At 46.0% G+C, this 20766-nt stretch overlaps 1 protein-coding gene across 9 annotated transcripts in view; it reads right to left on the reverse strand.

The window, feature by feature from the left end:
- The window catches only part of WDR20 (WD repeat domain 20), a 65157-nt gene extending 51146 nt beyond the window's left edge, over positions 1-14011 (reverse strand). For 3 of the 9 annotated variants that reach the window (XM_084793480.1, XM_084793477.1, XM_084793479.1), the window contains exon 1: positions 13472-13816. In XM_084793480.1, the coding sequence (XP_084649606.1) occupies positions 13472-13720 (249 nt within the window). In that variant the 5' untranslated portion in view covers positions 13721-13816. Of the gene's footprint in view, positions 1-13471; positions 13831-13914 lie in introns of those variants that run through there. The other 6 variants (XM_084793483.1, XM_084793482.1, XM_084793485.1 and 3 more) reach the window with 5 other exon arrangements.
- Positions 14012-20766: the final 6755 nt, after the last annotated feature.

The following is a 20766-nucleotide window of genomic DNA, read 5'->3' on the forward strand; positions in this document are numbered from 1 at the left end:
CTCTGACCTCCACATGCACACATGCCTCCACAACATGCACAGGCTCAAAACTTAAAGGGTTAAGATAAACCAAGGCAAGGCCAGGCAGTGGTGGCGCACGCCTTTAATCCCAGCACTCGGGAGGCAGAGGCAGGAGGATCGCTGTGAGTTCGAGGCCAGCCTGGTCTACAAAGTGAGTCCAGGACAGCCAAGGCTACACAGAGAAACCCTGTCTTGAAAAAACAAACAAAACAAAACAACAACAAAAAAGATAAACCAAGGCGAAACACAACTCACCTCTAATTCTAGTACACAAGAGGCTGAGATAGGCAAAAGGACAGAGAGTTCAGGGGCAGCCTGAACTACACAGAAAGTTCAAGGCGAGCCTGGCTTAAAAGTAATAAACACATAAACAAACAAACAAGCACATGGTAGGGTGTTCAACGGGTGAGGAGGGCATTTATGGCCCAGCCTAATGACCTGAGTTTAGTCCCCAGGATCCACTTGGTAGAAAGAATCAACTCTCTCAAATTGTTATCTAACAAGCATGCATGTGTGGTATACGCATGTCCCACCAAGCACAAACTAAATAAATACAAATATAAAATTAGTAAGTAAGTAAACACTGGTGACAAATGCTGCTGAGTGAATGGTAACCAGTGGATTTGATGGTCAGAAGTTAAACAGCCAGTGCCATGTTGAATTTGACCCTGAGAGCCACAGTCACACTAGAGTAAACAGGTAATGGTTTATACAAAATCAGATCTTGAAGCTGAAATATTCCAGCTGATGGTAAGACCCTGAGTGTTACTGTAGTAGAGCACGCCAGAGGTAGACTGGGTCTATAAGGTGGCCACAGAAGCCAAGGAGCCAAAGAGCCATTGTGCTTGACAACCACACAGTACAAATGAAACTACAGCACTTGGTGACCATCATGAAAGCAAGGCAGTGATGACACCTGTTGTTAATCCAGCACTCAGCAGGCAGAGGCAAGTAGATCTCTATGAGTTCAAGGCCAGCCTGGTCTACAGAGTGAATTCCAAGACAGCCAGGCTACTCAGAGAAACCCTGTCCCGTAAAACAAAAACAAACAAACAAACAAAGGAAGTCTACAATAAGCCGAGCAACCAAGAAGTCAGAGCAGAAATACACACACACACACACACACACACACACACACACACACCCCTGAAGATAAGGAACAGGAGGGGAGCTTCAAGTACTCAGGACACTAGACACTGCCTCTCCTCTCCTGGGTTAGACCAGAAGACTTGGAACAGCACACGAGGTCAGACTACTGACTCATGTCTAAGCTTCTCAACCCACGCAAAGGGGGCTGGCAAGCCGACCTCCACAACTCAAGGAACACAGCACATCTGCCCAGTGAAAGGGGCTGGCAAGTCGACCTCCACAACTCAAGGAACACAGCACATCTGCCCAGTGAAAGGGGCTGGAAGGATTATCTGATGCGTTCAAGAAGGTTCTTAGAGGATTATAATTTAAACCAATTCTTTTGTTTGTTTGTTTGTTTGTTTGTTGAGGCAGCGTCTCTGTATCCCTCCCTGTCTGGCCTCAAACTCAGAGATCAGCCTGCCACTACCTCCTGAGTGCCTAGAATTAAAGGTATATGCCACCAGCATTGTCTGAGATCCTGTCTCAAAGTACATCGTTAGGTAAAAAAATAAAAATTTTCAATATAAGTAAAAACAACATGCTTACTATGTACTGGCAAGGTAATAGAGACAAGTAAGATATGACTTCTGCCCTCTAGCTCAGTTTAAAAGGTTAAAACACTGAGGACCATATCCAGGGGCAAAGTCACAGCAGTCACAGAGCAGGAGGAATGAAAGGATGGGTTTGCAGAGCAGGCAGGAACAACTGTGCCAGGCCCAGGGCGCTGCACTCAGTTATTCTGGAACTCTCTTCTCGTCAACTGTTCCCCAGGGTTTCTTGCTTCTAGGCCCCCAAACCAGCACAAGACCCTCAGTGTAGCTGTCTCTACTGTTGCCTCTTTAGTATCTGTCTGTCAGCCATGTTCCTGTCTGGTGTGGCATCCCCAGTTCCAGAGTGAACTTCAGAGCAGGCAGGGAATTGGATAATCTAAAAGAGTGGCTCGGCGGGGCCTGGAGGATGAGTAGTTCCAGTGGCAACAGGATTGAGTTAGTAATCCAAGTTGGGACAGTAAATCAAAGAAGATTTACCAGAGGCTTCTAAGAAATGCTCTCACTCTTCTGGGAGACTGTTCATCCTCCTGCTGAGTTCTAGTCTCACTGGCCCTTGTGGTCCAGAGAAGAGAGCCAGAGCCTCTCCACCATTTGGCCACAGCAGCTAGGCTGACAGGCTGATGGTCACAGTCAGATAGCCAGCATATAAACCAAGTCATCCCTTTAAGCAGGTCTCCTGTTACTTACTGTCACAGAAACCTCCTAACATTACAAAACACTCAGGTGTGTAAGTCATAAACCAGCAATGAATCAGCCCACCAGCTCTTTTTTGTAGCACACTTCAAATTTCATCTTTTATTTCCAAAAAGTCTGTTAAATTTCATCACTAACTACTAAAATATAAACAATTTCCTTCTTATATAAACCTTGGAGAACAGCAACTAGTTAAACTGGTTAACTATGGCTCAAAACTCTATAAAAATAGGGACTGTGGGGCTGGAGAGATGGCTCAGAGGTTAAGAGTACTGTCTGCTCTTCCAGAGGTCCTGAGTTCAATTCCCAGCAACAGCATGGTGGCTCACAACCATCTACAATGGGATCTGATGCCCTCTTCTGGTGTGCAGGTGTGCATGCAGATAGAGCACTCACACATAAAATAAACAAATCTTAAAAAAAAAAATAGAGACTATGAAAATGGCTCAGTTACAGCCTGGTCTACAGCGTGAGTTCCAGGAAGAGAGGAGGGAGAGCTCTGCTCCACACAGATGCACACACATATGAATATATACACATATATTAACACACAAAATTATAAAAATTTACATATTTGTGAAGTAAGAAATTTCTTTGGTGAGTCCATCCTACCACAAGCAAAAGTAAAAGACAAACAGAGAGCTAAGAGAAAACAATCTAATTCACTGCACAAACAAAATATTAATCTGTACCTTTAATCCCAGCACTCAGAAGGCAGAGGCAGGTGGATCACTGTGAGTTGAGGCCAGCAGCGAGCCCAGGATAGCCAAGCCTAACACAGAGAGACCCTGTCTTGAAAAACCAAACCAAGCTGGGCGTGGTGGCGCACGCCTTTAATCCCAGCACTCAGGAGGCAGAGGCAGGAGGATCACTGTGAGTTTGAGGCCAGCCTGGTCTACAAAAGCAAGTCCAGGAGAGCCAAGGCTACACAGAGAAACCCTGTCTCGAAAAACCTAAAAAAAATAAATAAATAAAAAATAAAAGAAAAACCACACACACACACACACACACACACACACACACACACACACTAATGGATTTTTTTTTTTCGAGACAGGGTTTCTCTGTGTAGCCTTGGCTGTCCTGGACTTACTATGTAGACCAGGCTGGCCTCGAACTCACAGCGATCCACCTGCCTCTGCCTCCCAAGTGCTGGGATTAAAGGCATGTGCCACCATGCCTGGCTAAAATATTAGACTTATTATTTTTATTTTCTGGAGGCAGGGTCTAACAATGTAGCTCTAGCTGACTCAGAGCTGCTACACTGACCAGGATGGCGGGCCTAGAACTCAGAGATCTGGCCCCTTCCTCTGTCTCTAAGTGCTGGGGTTAAGAGCATGAGCCACCAGGACCCAGCCCTATTAGCGGTGTTGTCTCACTCTATAGATCAGACTAGGGTCAAGCTCTTAGTCCTCCAAGCTCCCAGTGCTGGAGTCACAAGAATCTATTGTAACTCAGTTAATATTTTAGTACCTTCACGGACCACAAATCATAATTCTAGTACAAACTAACCTCACCAGGAAAAAAAAATGCTCTCTAAAACATCACATACAAAAATCTTCCTTATTTATCTTTAAATTTGTGTGTATAGTGTATTCATTCCTTGGTACTTTTATATGGGGGAGAAGGTTGACACTGGGTATCTTTCCTCAATCACTCACCACCTTTACTTTTTGAGACAGGGTTCTAGTGAGCCTGAGGCTCTTCAAGTCACCAAGAACGAGCTAGTGAGCTTCAGAATCTGCCTGTTGAGTCACCGGCCGCTTCCTACCCTAGTACTGGGGCTACAGGCAGGCACTACTGGGCCTGGCTTCCTACTGGGGCTCTGGGGATCCAAGCTCAAGTCCTCTTGCTTATATGGCAGGCACTTTACTTTTTTTTAAAGTTTCTTTTCTGCTTTGTTTTATTAGAGATAGGATTTCTCTGTGTAGCCTTGGCTATCCTGGACTCATTTTGTAGACTAGGCTGGCCTCAAACTCACAGTGATCCACCTGCCTCTGCCTCCCTAGTGCTGGGATTAAAGGCATGCACCACCACCACCCGGCTGTTTTAAAATTTCTTTAACTCTACAGCCAAATAAGCTAGTGACAAGCTAGTGTTGTGGTTCTTGTTCAAGTTCTGTTCCTAGCACAATACCATCTGTCACTAGCGTTAACTCCAAGACAGTAACAAGCTTCTTGAAGGCAGGACTTGGTCGACCTACACAGCATATACAGTGCCTGCTAGACAGGCGTCCTGACCTCGCAAAGGACTTGAGCTCCACTGCCTGCTCCACTCAAGCAGCTCACAACCATCTATGTAACTCCAGCTCCCGCAACAATCCAGCTCCCAAGGACCCAATGCCTCTAGTCTCTACTAGCACCCACATCAGTGTGTGCACTTGCACAGACATGCGTGTGCACAGGCGCACATAATTAAAAACAGTACAAATAAATCTTAAAAATATGAATGACAGGGCCAGGCATGGCAACACATGTCTTTAATCCCAGCACTCGGGAGGCAGAGGCAGGTGGATCGCTGTGAGTTCGAGGCCAGCCTGGTCTACAAAGTGAGTCCAGGACAACCAAGGCTACACAGAGAAACCCTGTCTTGGAAAACACAAAACAAAAAAAATATGAATGACAGCTGGGTGTGGTGGAGCACGTCTTTAATCTCAGCACTTGGAGGGCAGAAGCAGGTGGATCTCTGTGAGCTCGAGGCCAGCCTGGTCTACAAAGAGAGTTCCTCCAGGGAAAACCAGAACTATTACACAGAGAAGCCATGTCTGGAAATACACCCCCTCCCCGAAAAACAAAACCAAAAAAATGGGGAGGCCTGGAGAGTTGGCTCATCAGTCCAGAGCACTTGCTGCTCTACCAGAGGATCCATGTTCAATTCTCAGCACCCACTCGGTGGTTCACCACCGTCCGTAACTCAGGCATCAGAGGCTCTGACAGCCCCACACGCACCAGACATGCACATGGTGCACATATACATATGCTGGCAAAACGTTCAATACACTTAAATAAATCTTTTAAAAATCCATCTTTTGGCCAGGCAGTACTGGTGCAGCCCTTTAACCCCAGCACTCGGGAGGCAGAGGCAGGCAGATAGCTGTGAGTTAGAGGCCAGCCTGGTCTACAAAGTGAGTCTAGGACAGCCAAGAATAAACACAGAGAAACCCTGTCTCGGAAAAAAAAAAATCCATTTTTTGAATGCCAAACTTAGAAAAGGCAGGGATACAGCTCAGTGGTTGAATGCTTGTTCAACATGCTTAAAGCCTTAGGCCCAATCCCCTATACAGATAAAGAAAACCACTGAGGGGGGAGGGGGGAGAGAGAAGGAGGCACAAGGGCTTGAGCATGACCTCCTTAAGCCATCCAGGGGAGGAGCACACATGGCACCCAGGTCACATCACAAAGCATGCACTCTCCCAACATTTACCAGCAGGCTCGGTCCTGCAGGTTTTAAGAGAGTATGACAAAATGTTCATCCTCTTTCAAATCAATCCATATCCAACTTCCTCTAATAAAACTAAGTGGTCACAACTGGTTCTTTTGGCCCCAACTTCATTCAAGCAAGCTAAATATAAGCCTAGCCAGCATAAAGACCTACGAGTCACAGGATTTTCAACTTGCTTTTTGCTAAGACCTCACCAAATTTAAATTTAAGAAACAATGAAAATAGGGCAGCAATTGTGAATGCCTTTAGTCCCAGCACTCAGGAGGCAGAAGTAGGAAGATCTCTGAGTTCAAGGCCAGCCAAGGTCTACAGGAGTTCCAGGCCAGCCAGGGCTACACAGGGAAATCCTGTCTTGAAAAACAAACAAAACAAAAACAAACAAAAAGAATTCATTTTCACTCTTTTCTTTTTTTTTAAAGATTTATATATTTATTATGTATATAGTGCACATCAGATCTCATTATAGATGGTTGTGAGCCACCATGTGGTTGCTGGGAATTGAACTCAGGACCTCTGGAAGAGCAGTCAGTGCTCTTAATCGCTGAGCCATCTCTCCAGCACCTCATTTTTACTTTTTAAATTGAGTTTAGAGGGCTGGAGTGATGGCTGGGTGGTTGAGAGCACCAGTTGCTCTTCTAGAGGACCTGGGTTCAATTCTCAGCGTCCACTTGGCAGCTCGTGGCTGTCTGTAACTTCAACTCCAGTTCCAGAGGACCTGGCACCTTAGCAGACATACATATAGGCAAAATATCAATGTACATAAAAATAAAGATTTTTACAAAAGAGTACGGAATCATATGATCTTAAGAGCTAACAGGCCTTAAAACCGTCTAAATATAATTCCTATCCACTGTAGGAGTCACGGCAATAGCATCCCTAAGCAAGGTGGGGTCTGAAATGGGTCGGGGGTTGGGGTGGTATAAGGATGTTTAGTATGCAGGGTGAGTAATTCAGACTACAGCTGGCTTCATCTGGTTTGGCGTTTTAAAACAGGGTCTTAGCCAACCGTGGTGGCACATGCCTTTAATCCCAGCATTCGGGAGGCAGAGGCAGGCAGATTGCTGTGTGTTTAGAGGGCAGCCTGGTCTACAAAAGGAGTCTAGGACAGCCAAGGCTACACAGAGAAACCTTGCCTCAAAAAACAACAACTACAACAAAGTAATCTGTAGCAATTGTTTACAGTCTGTTATTTTACTGTCTCTTATTTGCAATTTTAAGAAAGCTAACTTTATTACCTATTAGTAGCGTTAAACTTTTTTAAAGATATGTATACTAAAAATTATTCATGTTACTTTTAGACACAAACTTGGCTGTTTTTCAGCTTCTTGGCAATCTTTTTAAAGGTGTAGCATGAGTAGACACAGCTTATTGAGTCACTCAACTCACCAGATCCGAGAGTGAGGTCCTGACTCGATGAGGAGCACTGCAACAGGCAGTGAGAGGGCAGCAGGAAAAGTTCAGTTTGCTGCAGGAAGCTCTGTCTACAGAGGCATTATCAGGGGAATTACAAACCGAGAAAATGTCAGGAAGGCCAAGGACAGGGGGCTGGAGAACACGAAGAAGAGAGCTGATCTAACCTGTGAATTCACAGGAGGATTTGCGGAGGAAGTGATGGTTAAACTGAGATCTGAAGGGAAACCATTCACAAGTATGTAAACGCTATCTCCATAAAAGAAAAGGATAGGTCCAACAAAATAGCTTTGGCATTGTTTTCCTAAAGAACCTTTTTTTTTTAATGATAACAAAATATGTCTTTTGTTTTGTTTTGTTTTTTGAGACAGTGTTTCTGTGTAACCTTGGCTGTCCTAGACTCACTTTGCAGACCAGGCTGGCCTCGAACTCACAGCGATCCCCCTGCCTCTGCCTCCCGAGTGCTGGGATTAAAGGTGTGCACCACCTAGCTAGTCATAAAAAATTTTAAGCTAGAAGTTCAAAGTTCTGGGGTGTGTTTCTCATCTCTCGTAGCATCCTACTCAATATTATTAGTATTATGGTAGTCACTCAAATCTTTGTTGAAATGATTAATGCAGTGGGACAGTGATGTTCATACTCTCTTTAGTTAAGCAAAACAGATTCACAAGCTACATAAGAAAACTCCCTCGGATTTCCTTGATTGTGAAAAGATGCTTCCGTTTCTCTCATGTGGCTGACATAGATTCCCTAAAGGCTGGCGTGATGTACACACTTTAAACCCAACACTGGGGGTAGGGAGGCAGAGGCAAGAGGATCTCTCTATGTTCCAGGACAGCCAGAGCTACATAGTGAGACCCTATGTCAAAAAAAAGAAAAAGAAAAAAAGAAAAGAAAAAGCCAGTGAGACAATTGTACACCAGCGCCAGGCTAAGTTCTGAAGTGGCTGGAGTGTACACACATTGCCCTTAGACTGAAAAGCCTGATTCGTCTAAAACAATGTCTATGCTCAGAAATGCTTCATTTTCTTAATAATGAAAACACGAATAGTGTTTACATCTTTTCTGTAGCCTTGGTTCTCTGAGGGAGATGAAATTACATACACTCTCAGCCCCATCTACTGCTACCCTGAGCACTAAGCATTTAAAAGAGCCAGTATTATAGCCCTCAATGTTAGGCCACTGCCCCAACACTCCATTCCTGAGGAAGAGAACACGCACACATTCATGAATGCCTGTAAACCTACAATTTATAGAGGTAGAACACAAACTCAAGGTCATCCTGGGCTGTAGGAAGACCTTGCCCCAAAACTAATTTGGGGCAAAGACAGCAGACAGCTCAATGGTCATGCATGCCCAGCAGACATTAAGGCCCTGGGTTCAATTCCCAGCAGCAGCAAACAAAAAACAAAGAAACAATACTTCTCACTTTACATGTGTGTTTAATCTGATTTCCACCTTTGTCCACATTAGGGCTTCTAGGTGTTATAAATAATTATGAAACTTCATATGCCTTGGGCTGGGGATGTGACTCAGTGGAAGAGTGCTTACTTACACTATGAGGCCCTTGGGTTTCATTCCCTGTGCGCGCGCGCGCGCACACACACACATACACACACACACACACACACACACACACACACACACACACACACACACTGTTCCTTGAAGAAAAAAAATAAAAAAACAAAAATATGTCAAAATTGGCCAGCTGTCAAAAATGTAAAAGACCTACTTTCTACTAAGCCCTGAAAGTAAGTTCTGGTCTCCTAAAGTGATGTCTAAAGATGACTGCTGACTCTGTTTTGCTTGTTTGCTTTGTTGAGACAAGGTCTCACTATATAGTATATGGTTATATGAAGAGTGGCCTCTAATCCTCAACCCTCCCAAGTCACCATACAGAACAAATTATTAACTATCTTAAAATCAAAAATCAGAACCATGAAAAGTTACTATTATTGGGCCATCCTGATGACACACACCTATAATCCTAGAACGTGAAAGGTAAAGAGAATCAGAAGTTCAAAATCATCCTCTGCTACTTGCCAAGTTCAAGGACAGCCTGGCCTACGTGAGCCCTTATCAAACATACAAAGTCACTTACATCATTTATACTCAGAATGACAACAAATACTAACTATGGAAAGAAAACCTCTAATTGCACCAGCTAGAAGAGTTTAAATATCTGCCACAAAATGAAAATGTATCTACAGATGGCTCTGAGGTTAAAGAACAGTGACTGCTCTTCCAGAGGTCCTGAGTTCAATTCTCAGCAACCACATGGCAGCTCACAACCATCTATAATGCGATCTATTGCCCTCTTCTGTCATGTAGGCCTACAGTGCAGAGCACTGTACACATAATAGATAAATTTAAAAAAAATTTTTTTTTTTTTTTGGTTTTTTGAGACAAGGTTTCTCTGTGTAGCCTTAGCTATCCTGGACTCACTTTGTAGACCAGGCTGGCCTCGAACTCACAGCGATCCACCTGCCTCTGCCTCCCGAGTGCTGGGATCAAAGGCGTGCGCCACCACGCTCGGCTATAAAAAAAAAAAATTTTTTTTTTAACTCAAGAGATCCACCTGACTCTGCTTCCTGAATTCTAGGACTAAGTGTGCCACCATATCCAGCCTTTTAGACTTTTTTGTTTTGTTTTTGTTTTTGGAGACAGGGTTTCTCTGTGTAACCTTGGCTGTCGTGGAGCTCGCTCTTTTTTTTTTTTTTTTTTTTTTTTTTTTTTTTTTTTTTGGTTTTTTCGAGACAGGGTTTCTCTGTGTAGCCTTGGCCATCCTGGACTCACTTTGTAGACCAGGCTGGCCTCGAACTCACAGCGATCCGCCTGCCTCTGCCTCCCGAGTGCTGGGATTAAAGGCGTGCGCCCGGCTTGGAGCTCGCTCTTTAGACCAGGCTGGCCTCGAACTCACAGAAATCCACCTGCCTCCGCCTCCTGAGTGCTGGGATTAAAGGCATGCACCACCACATGCAGCTTTTGGTGTGGTTTTTAAAAGCTCTTAGAACACCATTATAATGACACTTCTAAACAGAAAAAAAAATGTTTTAAACTATGCAAACCAGAGCCACTAGATCCAAATGAAATCTGCCCTGAGGATGATCCAACAGCGGGTGTGTAGCACAGGGAAGGGGCACTGGCCGACAAGCAAAGACCCTAGGGCTCTGTCTACACCCAGGGGGGGCAGCAGGCAGGGGGGGCAGGGGGGAGGGGGGGCGAAAACCAAAAACAGGAGACAGGAAGCAATGGCTGAACTAGTAATCACTAATGTGAATAAAGTTAAGGATTTTTTTTTTCCGTTTGGTTTGGTTTGGTTTATGGGTTTTGGTTTTTTGAGACAGAGTCTCTGTATTAGCCTTGGCTGTCCTGGACTTACTTTGTAGACCAGGCTGGCCTCGAACTCAGTGATTCACCTGCCTCTGCCTCCCGAGTGCTGGGATTAAAAGGCATGCTCCACCACACCTGATGAGTAAAGTTAAGTTTTTAAATTTTTTTATTATTTATTTATACATATATGTGTGAATGCCACATGCACGCAGGTGCCCAACTTAACACTGAGCCATCTACCAGCTCCAGTGAATTTAACCTTTAGCATATTGTATTTTTACATCACCATTGTTTGGTTGGGTTTAGATTGGGGGGAGGGTGTTGTTTTTGGGGATAGGTTCTTACTATGTGGTCCTAGCTGACCTGAAATGCTTATGTAGGTCAGGATGGCCTTGAACTCAGAGCCCCACCTGCCACAGTGCATGCTACCGCTGCCACCTGCCACAGTGCATGCTACCGCTCCCAGCTGCCACAGTGCATGCTACCGCTCCCAGCTGCCACAGTGCATGCTACCGCTCCCAGCTGCCACAGTGCATGCTACCGCTCCCAGCTGCCACAGTGCATGCTACCGCTCCCACCTGCCACAGTGCATGCTACCGCTCCCAGCTGCCACAGTGCATGCTACCGCTCCCAGCTGCCACAGTGCATGCTACCGCTCCCAGCTGCCACAGTGCATGCTACCGCTCCCAGCTGCCACAGTGCATGCTACCGCTCCCACCTGCCACAGTGCATGCTACCGCTCCCAGCTGCCACAGTGCATGCTACCGCTCCCACCTGCCACAGTGCATGCTACCGCTCCCACCTGGCTTTGGATTTTTCTTTTTTTAAATACGGACTCACCATATAGCCCATGATTGCCTCAAATGTGCTAATTGTAGCACAGGCTGGCTCCAAACTTGCTAACTATAGTCCTGGCTGACCATAAAAATCACAATGAGTGCTAGGATTGCAGGTACGCGCAACCATGGTAGGATCTAATTATAATTTTTCTAAGATTTGTTTTACCTCTCCAAATTCTGTGTGTGAGCTGGAAGTGTGTACCCAGAACCCAGAAAAGGGCATCAAACTCCCTGGTGCTGGAGTTACAGGTAGTTGTGAGTAGTATGACACGGGTTTTGGGAAGCCCTCTGCAAGAACGTACACGTTCTTAACCACTGGGCCATCACTCCAGCCTCTAACTATAATTTTTAATAACATAATCTTTCCAGAGAAAAATGGCATTTCAGTCAAAGAAGGAATGTCAAGAGGGCAGTTTCTTTTTGACAGTTACTCTTTTTTTTTGTTTGGTTGGTTTTTGTTTTTCTTTTTTCCGAGACAGGGTTTCTCTGTGTAGCCTTGGCTGTTCTGGACTCACTTTGTAGACAAGGCTGTCCTCGAACTCACAGCGATCCTGCTGCCTCTGCCTCCCCAGTGCTGGGATTAAAGGCGTTGCGCCACCACGCCCGGCTTTGACAGTTACTCTTGATGCAAACATTAAGTGTACTTTACACTGACTGAGTGAGTTGGGGCTCTAATGGCCATTACAGCTGTTATATTACAAATTACAGTATGTGCAAAGAAGTGCAAGGAAATGTTTCCCAAGTATCCAAGGTCACAAATAAGTAAGTAACAAAGTTGAGAGTAGCACTAAAACTTCAGCACCTGCACTTCAAACTACCACATACTTTCCCAAACCCAGAAGAGAGAAAAGCGTCAGCCAGCTGTTTTCACAAACTTCGGCAGTGGACTGACAAGAATAAACACCAACCGGAAGATTCACCTTGGTCCAGAAAAACAAGCTCCATTTGCATACCATCACCTCTTTCCTTGTTCCCATAACCAAACTGTATTAATCCTTGGTAATATGTACTCTTCAATATGGACTTATTTTCCCACTAACTGAACATTTTAATCTTTCATCACCTTGTCACAATCCATCCGAGTGCATTCATTTCCTCACTCTCTCCATAGTCAAAAGTTAAAACAAGCAGTTCACAGAATATAGTTACATTGCCAATGACAAAAAAAAAAAAGCGCCAATAAATTGCTGCTTTTAACGAGACACTTTAAAACACGATGACATACGTCACAGAATTACTGTTAAGTTCTTGGCTGGCTACTTTAAAGTAGCATTTAAGCATATCCCTCCCTGTTCGGGACACAGCCTGACTCGTTAGACAAGATAAATCTAGGCACGCTCACACAGAACACCTCTGAAGCAACTTAGCTTATTGAAAACATTATTTCAACCTCCCAAGTGTGAGTCCTCAGCCCTCTCACACTGCAAAGAACAGAATGACCCTCTTCAAAAATCTTTCGGGAAGGAATATTCCGTCCGCGGAGGCAATGACAGCCGTCCTCTGGGGAAGGTTTTTGGAAACAGTGTTGACACCAGAAGCGGCTCCTAGGAAGTGTCAGTGCCGCAGCAGCAGGTGGAGTAGCCCTGCGTGCCGAGCAGGTCCTTTCTGACCTAGTCTCCAAGTCCTCCGCCTCCCTGTCCCGGTTCCGCCTTACGGACCTTTCCAAGCCGCCTCGCGCCCCGGTTCCCTCACCCAGGGCAGGACTCTCGAGCCTCCCGGGAAGCGAGGCCACCTAAGACGGCCACCGCACCTCTTCCGGGGACTCGCAGGCCCGCTCTCCGGCAGTGTCGGAACCTGGCGGACCCTACCGGAGGGAGGCAACCGGCTACTCCCGGGCACCTCCGCCACCCGGTTCCAGAGCCCCCTCCCCTTCCAGGCACGGCTGCCGCCACCCGTCCTCTCCTCCGGAGTACCCCAGCGGAGTTACCGGCCCACTCAAAAGTACGAGCACCGGCTGCTCCCACCGGTCACCCCGGCCTCGCTGTCACCGCCCAGCTCCCGGCCTCGGCCCGCGCCGCCGGCGTGCCCCCGGTGACGCCCGGGTCGGTACCTTGCGGACCCCCTTGTAGATATAGAAGTAGAGCTCCCGGCCCACATTGAAGCAGAGGCGGTCGCCGTTGCCAGACTGGTCGTTGAGGTTTACGAAGGAGACGCGGACAGGGTTGGATCCCTGCGAGTTGAAGGGCACCCGGTTGGGCCGGCTGTACTCCGAGTGCGGCAGCAGCTTGTACAGACCTTCCCGGGTGGTGAATTGGGTCTTAATCTCGTTCATCTCCTTCCCTCCTCCCTCCGTCGCCATCTTGGAAAGCAGCGTTCATCCTGCCCTAAGTGCCCGGATCACGCCCACCGCGCAGGCGCCGTCCTCGGCCGCTCGCTTTCTACTCCCCACCCCCTTCTCCGCGGCCCCGCCCATTCGCAAGCCGGCCCCCAAGGGGGCGGGCCGAAGCGAAGGGGGCGGGGCAATTTACGGCCCGACTGCGCACGCGTGCTCACCTGGCGCACTCCACCGGGAGGGGCGTGCGCAAACTCCTCCCCCGGGTGCCGCCCTCTCCGTGCCGTGGGAGCGAGCGCGCGGGGAGCCGGTGCGCTGTCCCTGTCTGCGGTGAGATGGCTGTGTGGCCCTTCGCTAAGGGAACCTGTCCCGAAGAAGGGGCGCCGCCTTGGCCTCGACCTGCTGGTGGTCCCGACGGAGCCTGAGACGAGCAGTGCTGTCCGGTGCTTGGACGTGTGCGTCCCAGCTGTGCTCGGTGGATGCCGGGTCGGAATCCTCTCCTCCCACAGGCAGTTTCGCAGAAGGATTGGGTTCTGTTACTTCTCAGGGTTAGGTTTGGTTTTAAAGGCGGGTTGGGAAGAAAAGCATAAATGTACAGGACTTGTGTTTTCGAGTCTCACCTAAAACCTATCTGGTGAGCACTGGCTGGTTCTTGAGAAAGTCTCCTGTCCTGTCGCCACTCCGAGTCTAGAGGAAGGGGCGAGGGGCACAGGATGGAGGAGCAGGAGTCCAAGGACATCCTCAGTTTGTCGTCACTTGAGGAACCAGCCTGGGCTACTTTAGACCTCTCCAACCTCCTAACAAGACATTATCTAAAAACCAACGGTCAGGGCGGGAAAGATGCCTCAGTGGTTACGAGTCGGGCTCGATTCCCAGCACCCCCTTGGCAGCCAACTAACTTCTGTAATCCAGTTCCATGGAATCGTATGCCCTCTTCCGGCCTCCACAGGCACTGCATGCATAAAATACATAGACTTGCATGCTGCCGAAAAGCCATGCACCGCCAGGTAGTGGTGTCGCTCGCCTTTAATCCCCGCACTCAGGAAGCAGAGGCAGGTGGATTTCTGTGAGTTCAAGGCTAGCTTGGTCTACAGAACCAGGACAGCCAAGGATAACCCGTCTCTCAAAAAGAAAAAAGAAAAAGAAAGAAACAAAGAAAAATGTGATTCATTTTCACAAAATGTTAAAATATTGTGGAGAAAAGTTGAAAATTATATTTCTAGACCTAAGGCCAATAAAACCATGCTTACCAGAGGGTAAAAAGACAGATGAAAAATGTTAGTCAAGGCTCTCTCTTTTAACCTCTCTCTACTTCTCTACATCTCTAACTCTTCTCTCTCTCTCTCTCTCTCTCTCTCTCTCTCTCCCTCTCCCTCTCCCTCTCCCTCTCCCTCTCCCTCTCCCTCTCTCCCTCCCCCTCCCCCCCCGTGTCTCTAGAGACGGTTCCTTTATCTCCCTATTAAACCTCTTAAGTGGAAAAAAACAAAGAAAAATGTTAGTCAAAAGATTAAAAGTTTCCCTTAGTGTGAATAAGCTCCAGAACTCTTTTGAGCAACCTAGTTTTCTATCTGTAGTTAAAACAAGAAAGCACATTTGGAAGTTCTTAAGAAAGTAGGTTTAGCCCAGCTGTAGTGGCGCACACCTGTAATCCCAGCACTCGGGAGGCAGAGGCAGGCGGTCACTTGAGTTCGAGGCTAGCCTGGTCTACAAAGCAAGTCCAGGACAGCCAAGGCTACACAGAGAAACCCTGTCTCGAAAAAACAAAATAAATAAATAAAAATAAAAAAATTTAAAAACCTGCTTTTTTCTCGTCGGCCATGTAAAGACAAAACAGGTCACCAGCAGCTCTCCTGGGACCACCCGCAGAGTTCAGCCAGGTTTTTCTCTCTTGCCACTTGCTCCAAACCATGCTCTGATCCGGTGCCATTAGTCAAGGGCGCAGCCTTCATTAAGTTGGACTACCAGCCTTGAATGGCTGGTTTAAGACTGTCTACCCAGTAAAACTGGTCATGCTAGTCTTTGTCCATAAAGAATAGGAAAAGTTAAGACCTTCAAAAATAAATTCCTGGCAGTGGTGCACGCCTTTAATCCCAGCACTCAGAAGGCAGAAGCAAGCGGATTGCTGTGAGTTCGAGGCCAGCCTGGCCTACAAAGTGAGTCTAGGAGAGCCAGGGCTACCCTGTCTCAACAAAAAAACAAAAAAAAAATTAGAGAAAATGGATATGTTAGTTAAGCCAATTCCACAGTATATTTGTAAACTGTATACTATGTATAAAAAATAAATATCATTTGCAAAAAATATATATGTATGTATATATATAATTTTCATGTGCGAGTTAAACATGGTATCGAGCAGCTGGAGAGAGAGGGCTCCGCAGTTAAGAGGACCATTTGCTCTTTCAGAGGACCCGGGTTCAGTTCCCAGAAGCCCTGTGGTAACTTACAATGGGCTTCCATGAAATCCAGTACCCTCTTCTGGTCTCTGTGGACACTGCCCTGATGTATTGCACAGACATACATGCAGTCAAAGCACCCATCGACATAAAAATGATAAAAAATGTTTTGAAAATGTGCTGTTTTGAAAGCTTTTCCATATTTTCAATATTTTTGAGATAGCCTCACATTGTGTTACTAACGCGCTGAGAACTCACTATGTAGGCCTGGCCAGCCTTGAATTTCTGCAGTCCTCCTGTTTTTGCCACCTACCTGCTAGGATTATAAGTATGGGCCATCACACCCAGCAAGAACTATAACTAGTTTTTAAAGATGTATTTTATTTATTTGTGTGTGTGTGTGTGTGTGTGTGTGTGTGTGTGTGTGTGTTCTGCATATATGAAGCCAGGTCCCCTGGAACCGGAGTTGTAGACCAGTGGTTCTCAATCTTCCTAATGCTGTGACCCTTTAATACAGTTCCTCCTGTGGTGACCCCCCCCAACCATAAAATTATTTTTATTGCTACTACATAACTGTAATTTTGTTACTGTTATGAATAATAATGTGAATATCTGATAAGCGTTTGGTTTTAGGCGACCCCTGTGAAAAGGTCCTTGATCCAAAGGAGCTGTGATCCACGGGTTGAGAACTGCTATTACAGGTGTTTGTGAGCCGCTGTGTGGATGCTGGAAATTGAACCCAGGTCCTTTGGAAGAGCGGCTAGCTGTCTTAGCACTGAGCCGTGACTCCTGTCCCAGCAAGAAGAATATCTTCTGGTCCATATTTAGGTTTATATCTCAGGTTTTGGGAGTCTACTATATAGTCCTGTGTGACGTAATACTCACCACGTAGACCTCTCAGGCCTCAAATCCCTTCAGCCTTCTTGCCTCAACTAGAAGAAAGCTAGGATTACAGACTTAAGCCACCACACCCGGCTTAAAGTTACTTTTTATGATTTATTTTTATTTTATATATATATGTGTGTGTGTGTGTGTGTGTGTGTGTGTGTGTGTGTGTGTGTGCCTGTGTGAGAAAATGTATACCAATTTGTGTGCAGATGCCCACAGAGGCCAGAAGAGGGTGTTGGACTAATTAAGTATATAAAGTTTTTTTAAGGTTTATTTCTTTATTACTTTGTATACAGTGCTCTATCTGCATGTACACCTGTGGGCCAGAAGAGGGCATCAGATCTCATTAGAGATGGTTGTCAGCCACCATGTGGTTGCTGGGAATTGAACTCAGGACCTCCAGAGAAGCAGTCAGTGCCCTTAACGTCTGAGCCATCTCTCCAGCCCTATAAATAGTTTTGTGTTTTTTTTTTAAATACTGAGCCAGGTAGTGGAGGCATATGCCTTTAATCCCAGTACTCGGGAGGCAGAGGCAAGAGGATAGCTTTCAGTTTGAGACCAGCCTGGTCTACAAAGTTAGTCCAGGACAGCCAAGGCTACACAGAGAAACTCTGTCTCAACAAACTCTGTCTCGAAAAACAAAAATAAATAAATAAAATTTAAAAAATAAAAATAAAAATAAAAAAACAAAAAACAAAAAAAAACCTGAAAGCTTAAAGTGTTTTATGGATTTATGGCCAGTCCACCTTTAATAAAGTTCTCTGATACTCCCTTACTTATAATGGTCCTATTAAGAACAGGTGTGATGGCATATGCCTTTAATCCCAGCACTCAGGAAGCAGATACTGGTGAGTTCGAGGCCAACCTGGTCTACAAAGTGTCCAAGACAGCCAAGGCTACACAAGAAAACCCTATCTCAAAAACAAAAAACAAACAAAAACCAGGCCGGGTGTGGTGGCGCACACCTTTAATCCCAGCACTCGGGAGGCAGAGGCAGGCGGATCGCTGTGAGTTCAAGGCCAGCCTGGTCTACAACGTGAGTCCAGGATGGCCAAGGCTACACAGAGAAACCCTGTCTCGGAAAAAAAAAAAGAAAAAAAAAAGAAAAAACAAACAAAAACCACAACAACAACAAAGAGAACAGGATCTAAAAGTATATATTAGGATTCCTTAGATATTTATTTATTATTTTTGTGTAACAGCCCTGGCTGTCCTAAAACTCTATGTAGACACAGGCTGGCCTTGAATGCACAGAGGTCTGTTGCAGTTATTTTACCAGTATGGCCTAATAATGTTTATTATTAGGCATATAATTATTATTACAGCAATTTTTTGCTTTGGTTTGGTTTTTTGTTTGTTTGTTTGTTTGGGGTTTTTTGTTTTTGTTTGGTTTTGTTTTGGTTTTTTTGTTTGTTTTTCGAGACAGAGTTTCTCTGTGTAGCTTGGCTGTCCTGGACTCACTTTGTAGACCAGGCTGGCCTCGAACTCACAGTGATCCACCTGCCTCTGCCTCCTGAGTGCTGGGATTAAAGGCGTGCGCCACCACGCCTGGCTCTTGTTTGTTTGGTTTTGGTTTTGGTTTTTGAGACAGGTCTTTCTGTATAGCCTTGACTGCCTGTCCTGGACTCACTTTGTAGACCAGGCTGGCCTCAAACTCACAGCGATCTGCCTTCCTCTGCCTCCCGAGTGCTGGGATTAAAGGCGTGCGCCACCACGCCCGGCCGATCTGTTATATTTTAAAATAGCCTTAGTTAATGTAAACTACTTCCCATAGTGGGGCAGGTATGGAATAATCCCTGTCCCAATCCCATTCCATCTGGTTCTAATAATTTCTATCAAACTACCTCCCATCCAAAATCCCAAATCCTTGCTAATGTTCTTCATCTGGGCCAAATCCTCCATCCACACCAGCCCTGTGCTTCTCCTCCACCCAACTCATGACACAACCTCCTCCTTCTTCTCCTCTCCTCCTCCCAAGATTCTCTGTCTCCCCATTTGCCCTGCGCAGGTGTGATGGCCTTTTATTGATCAAACAGGTTAGGCCCTTAGGCAAAGTACAGGCGGGGCAAAGACAGCAAGCAGGAATTAGCATCAAAATACATCAGCTCAACTTCAACAGAGATCTGCCTGCCTCTGCCTCCTGAGTGCTGGGATTAAAGGTGGGTGCCATCATGCCGGGCTTTAGATGATATTTAGAATGAGCAAGTGTACCCTGTTTGCTTGTTCTCAGCCTGTCATGTACCCAGATTTCACTGAATATAAGGTAGTTCTTTTTGAAGTGTTTAAGTGATCATAAAAATCACCCATGGCTGGAGAGATGGCCACTCTTCCAAAGGTCCTGTATTCAATTCCCAGCAACCATATGGTGCCTCATAACCATCTATGATGAGATCTGGTGCCCTCTTCTGGCAGGCAGGCACACATGCAGGTAGAACATTATATACATGATAAGTTAATCTTTTTTAAAAAATCAAACAAACAAAATTGGAAAGGTAAGGCTTTTCTATGCCCGCCCTTCCTCTGAATAATGACATGGAGACCTTTATGCTTATTAAAAGCTTCGGGTCCTATAGCATGGCAGATTTAGCTATTCTAACCCAACCAAACATACTGGCCTGGCACCCTGGCACCTCCTTTTCCCGTGTCCCAGTGGCGACTTCCTCTCTCTTTGGTCCTCACCTAAGAGGACCACCACCACTACCTCCCGCCTCCCCACCCCACCCCCTCCCCTTAACTCTCCAAGCCCAGCTATTGGCCGTTCAGCTCTTTATTTGACCAATCAGAAGGTGATGGAGAATAATATTCACAAAACATTGAGACAGGAGATGCTTCATAAAAATAACAATGCCAGAGATGGACATGGTGGCACATGCCTTTAATCCCAGCACTTGGGAAGCAGAGGCAGGCGGATTGCTGTGAGTTCGAGGCTAGCCTGGTCTACAAAATGAGTTCAGGACAGCCAAGGCTACACAGAGAAACCCTGTCTCAAACCGCCCCCCCCTAAAAAAAATGCAAGAGTCTGTCCTGCAATCAGATCTCTGCCTGACACAGTGCACAAAGACGTCAGTCTAATACAAAGCTACAGAGGTCTCTAAGGCAGTACTGAGCCTAAGGTAGTCAAGGATCAGTACAAGGATGGTATGGTCAGAGTGAGCAGAGAAGCCATTTGTAGGGCTGGAGAGATGGCTCAGAGGTTAAGAGCACTGGCTGCTCTTCCAGAGGTCCTGAGTTCAATTCCCAGCAACCACATGGTGGCTCACAGCCATCTATAATGAGATCTGATGTCCTCTTCTGGTGTGCAGGTGTACATACAGACAAGAACACTGTATAAATAGTAAATAAATCTTTTTTTTTTAATCTATTTGTGGGCTGGTGACATGGCTAAGCCTGTAAAAGCAGCACACATGTTTATGACCTGAGTTCTGAGACTTCCCAGAACCCATGGGAAAACCTGATCATAGTGTTCATTTCTGTAATGCTGGCACTCCTATGGTGAGGCGGGACACTGAGACAGACAATCTAGATTGTGCCAAACAGGAACAAAACAAGATAATGAGATAGACCCTATCTTAAAAACAAGATAGAAGCTGAGGACACTCAGCACTGTCCTGTAGTTACTGTACTCAGTTTGTAGACCAGGCTGGCCTCAAACTCACAGCAACCCACCTGCCCCTGCCTCCCGAGTACTGGGATTAAAGACGTGCACCACTACACCTGGCCACAAATTTTGTTTTAAAGAATCCCTTTGTTTGATGATCTGAGAATAGATTGAGGGAAGGAAAAAAGTGGAAT

The sequence above is a fragment of the Acomys minous genome (assembly GCF_964271855.1).
Source record: "Acomys minous genome assembly, chromosome: 8".
In the NCBI taxonomy this organism is placed as follows: Eukaryota; Metazoa; Chordata; class Mammalia; order Rodentia; family Muridae; genus Acomys; species Acomys minous.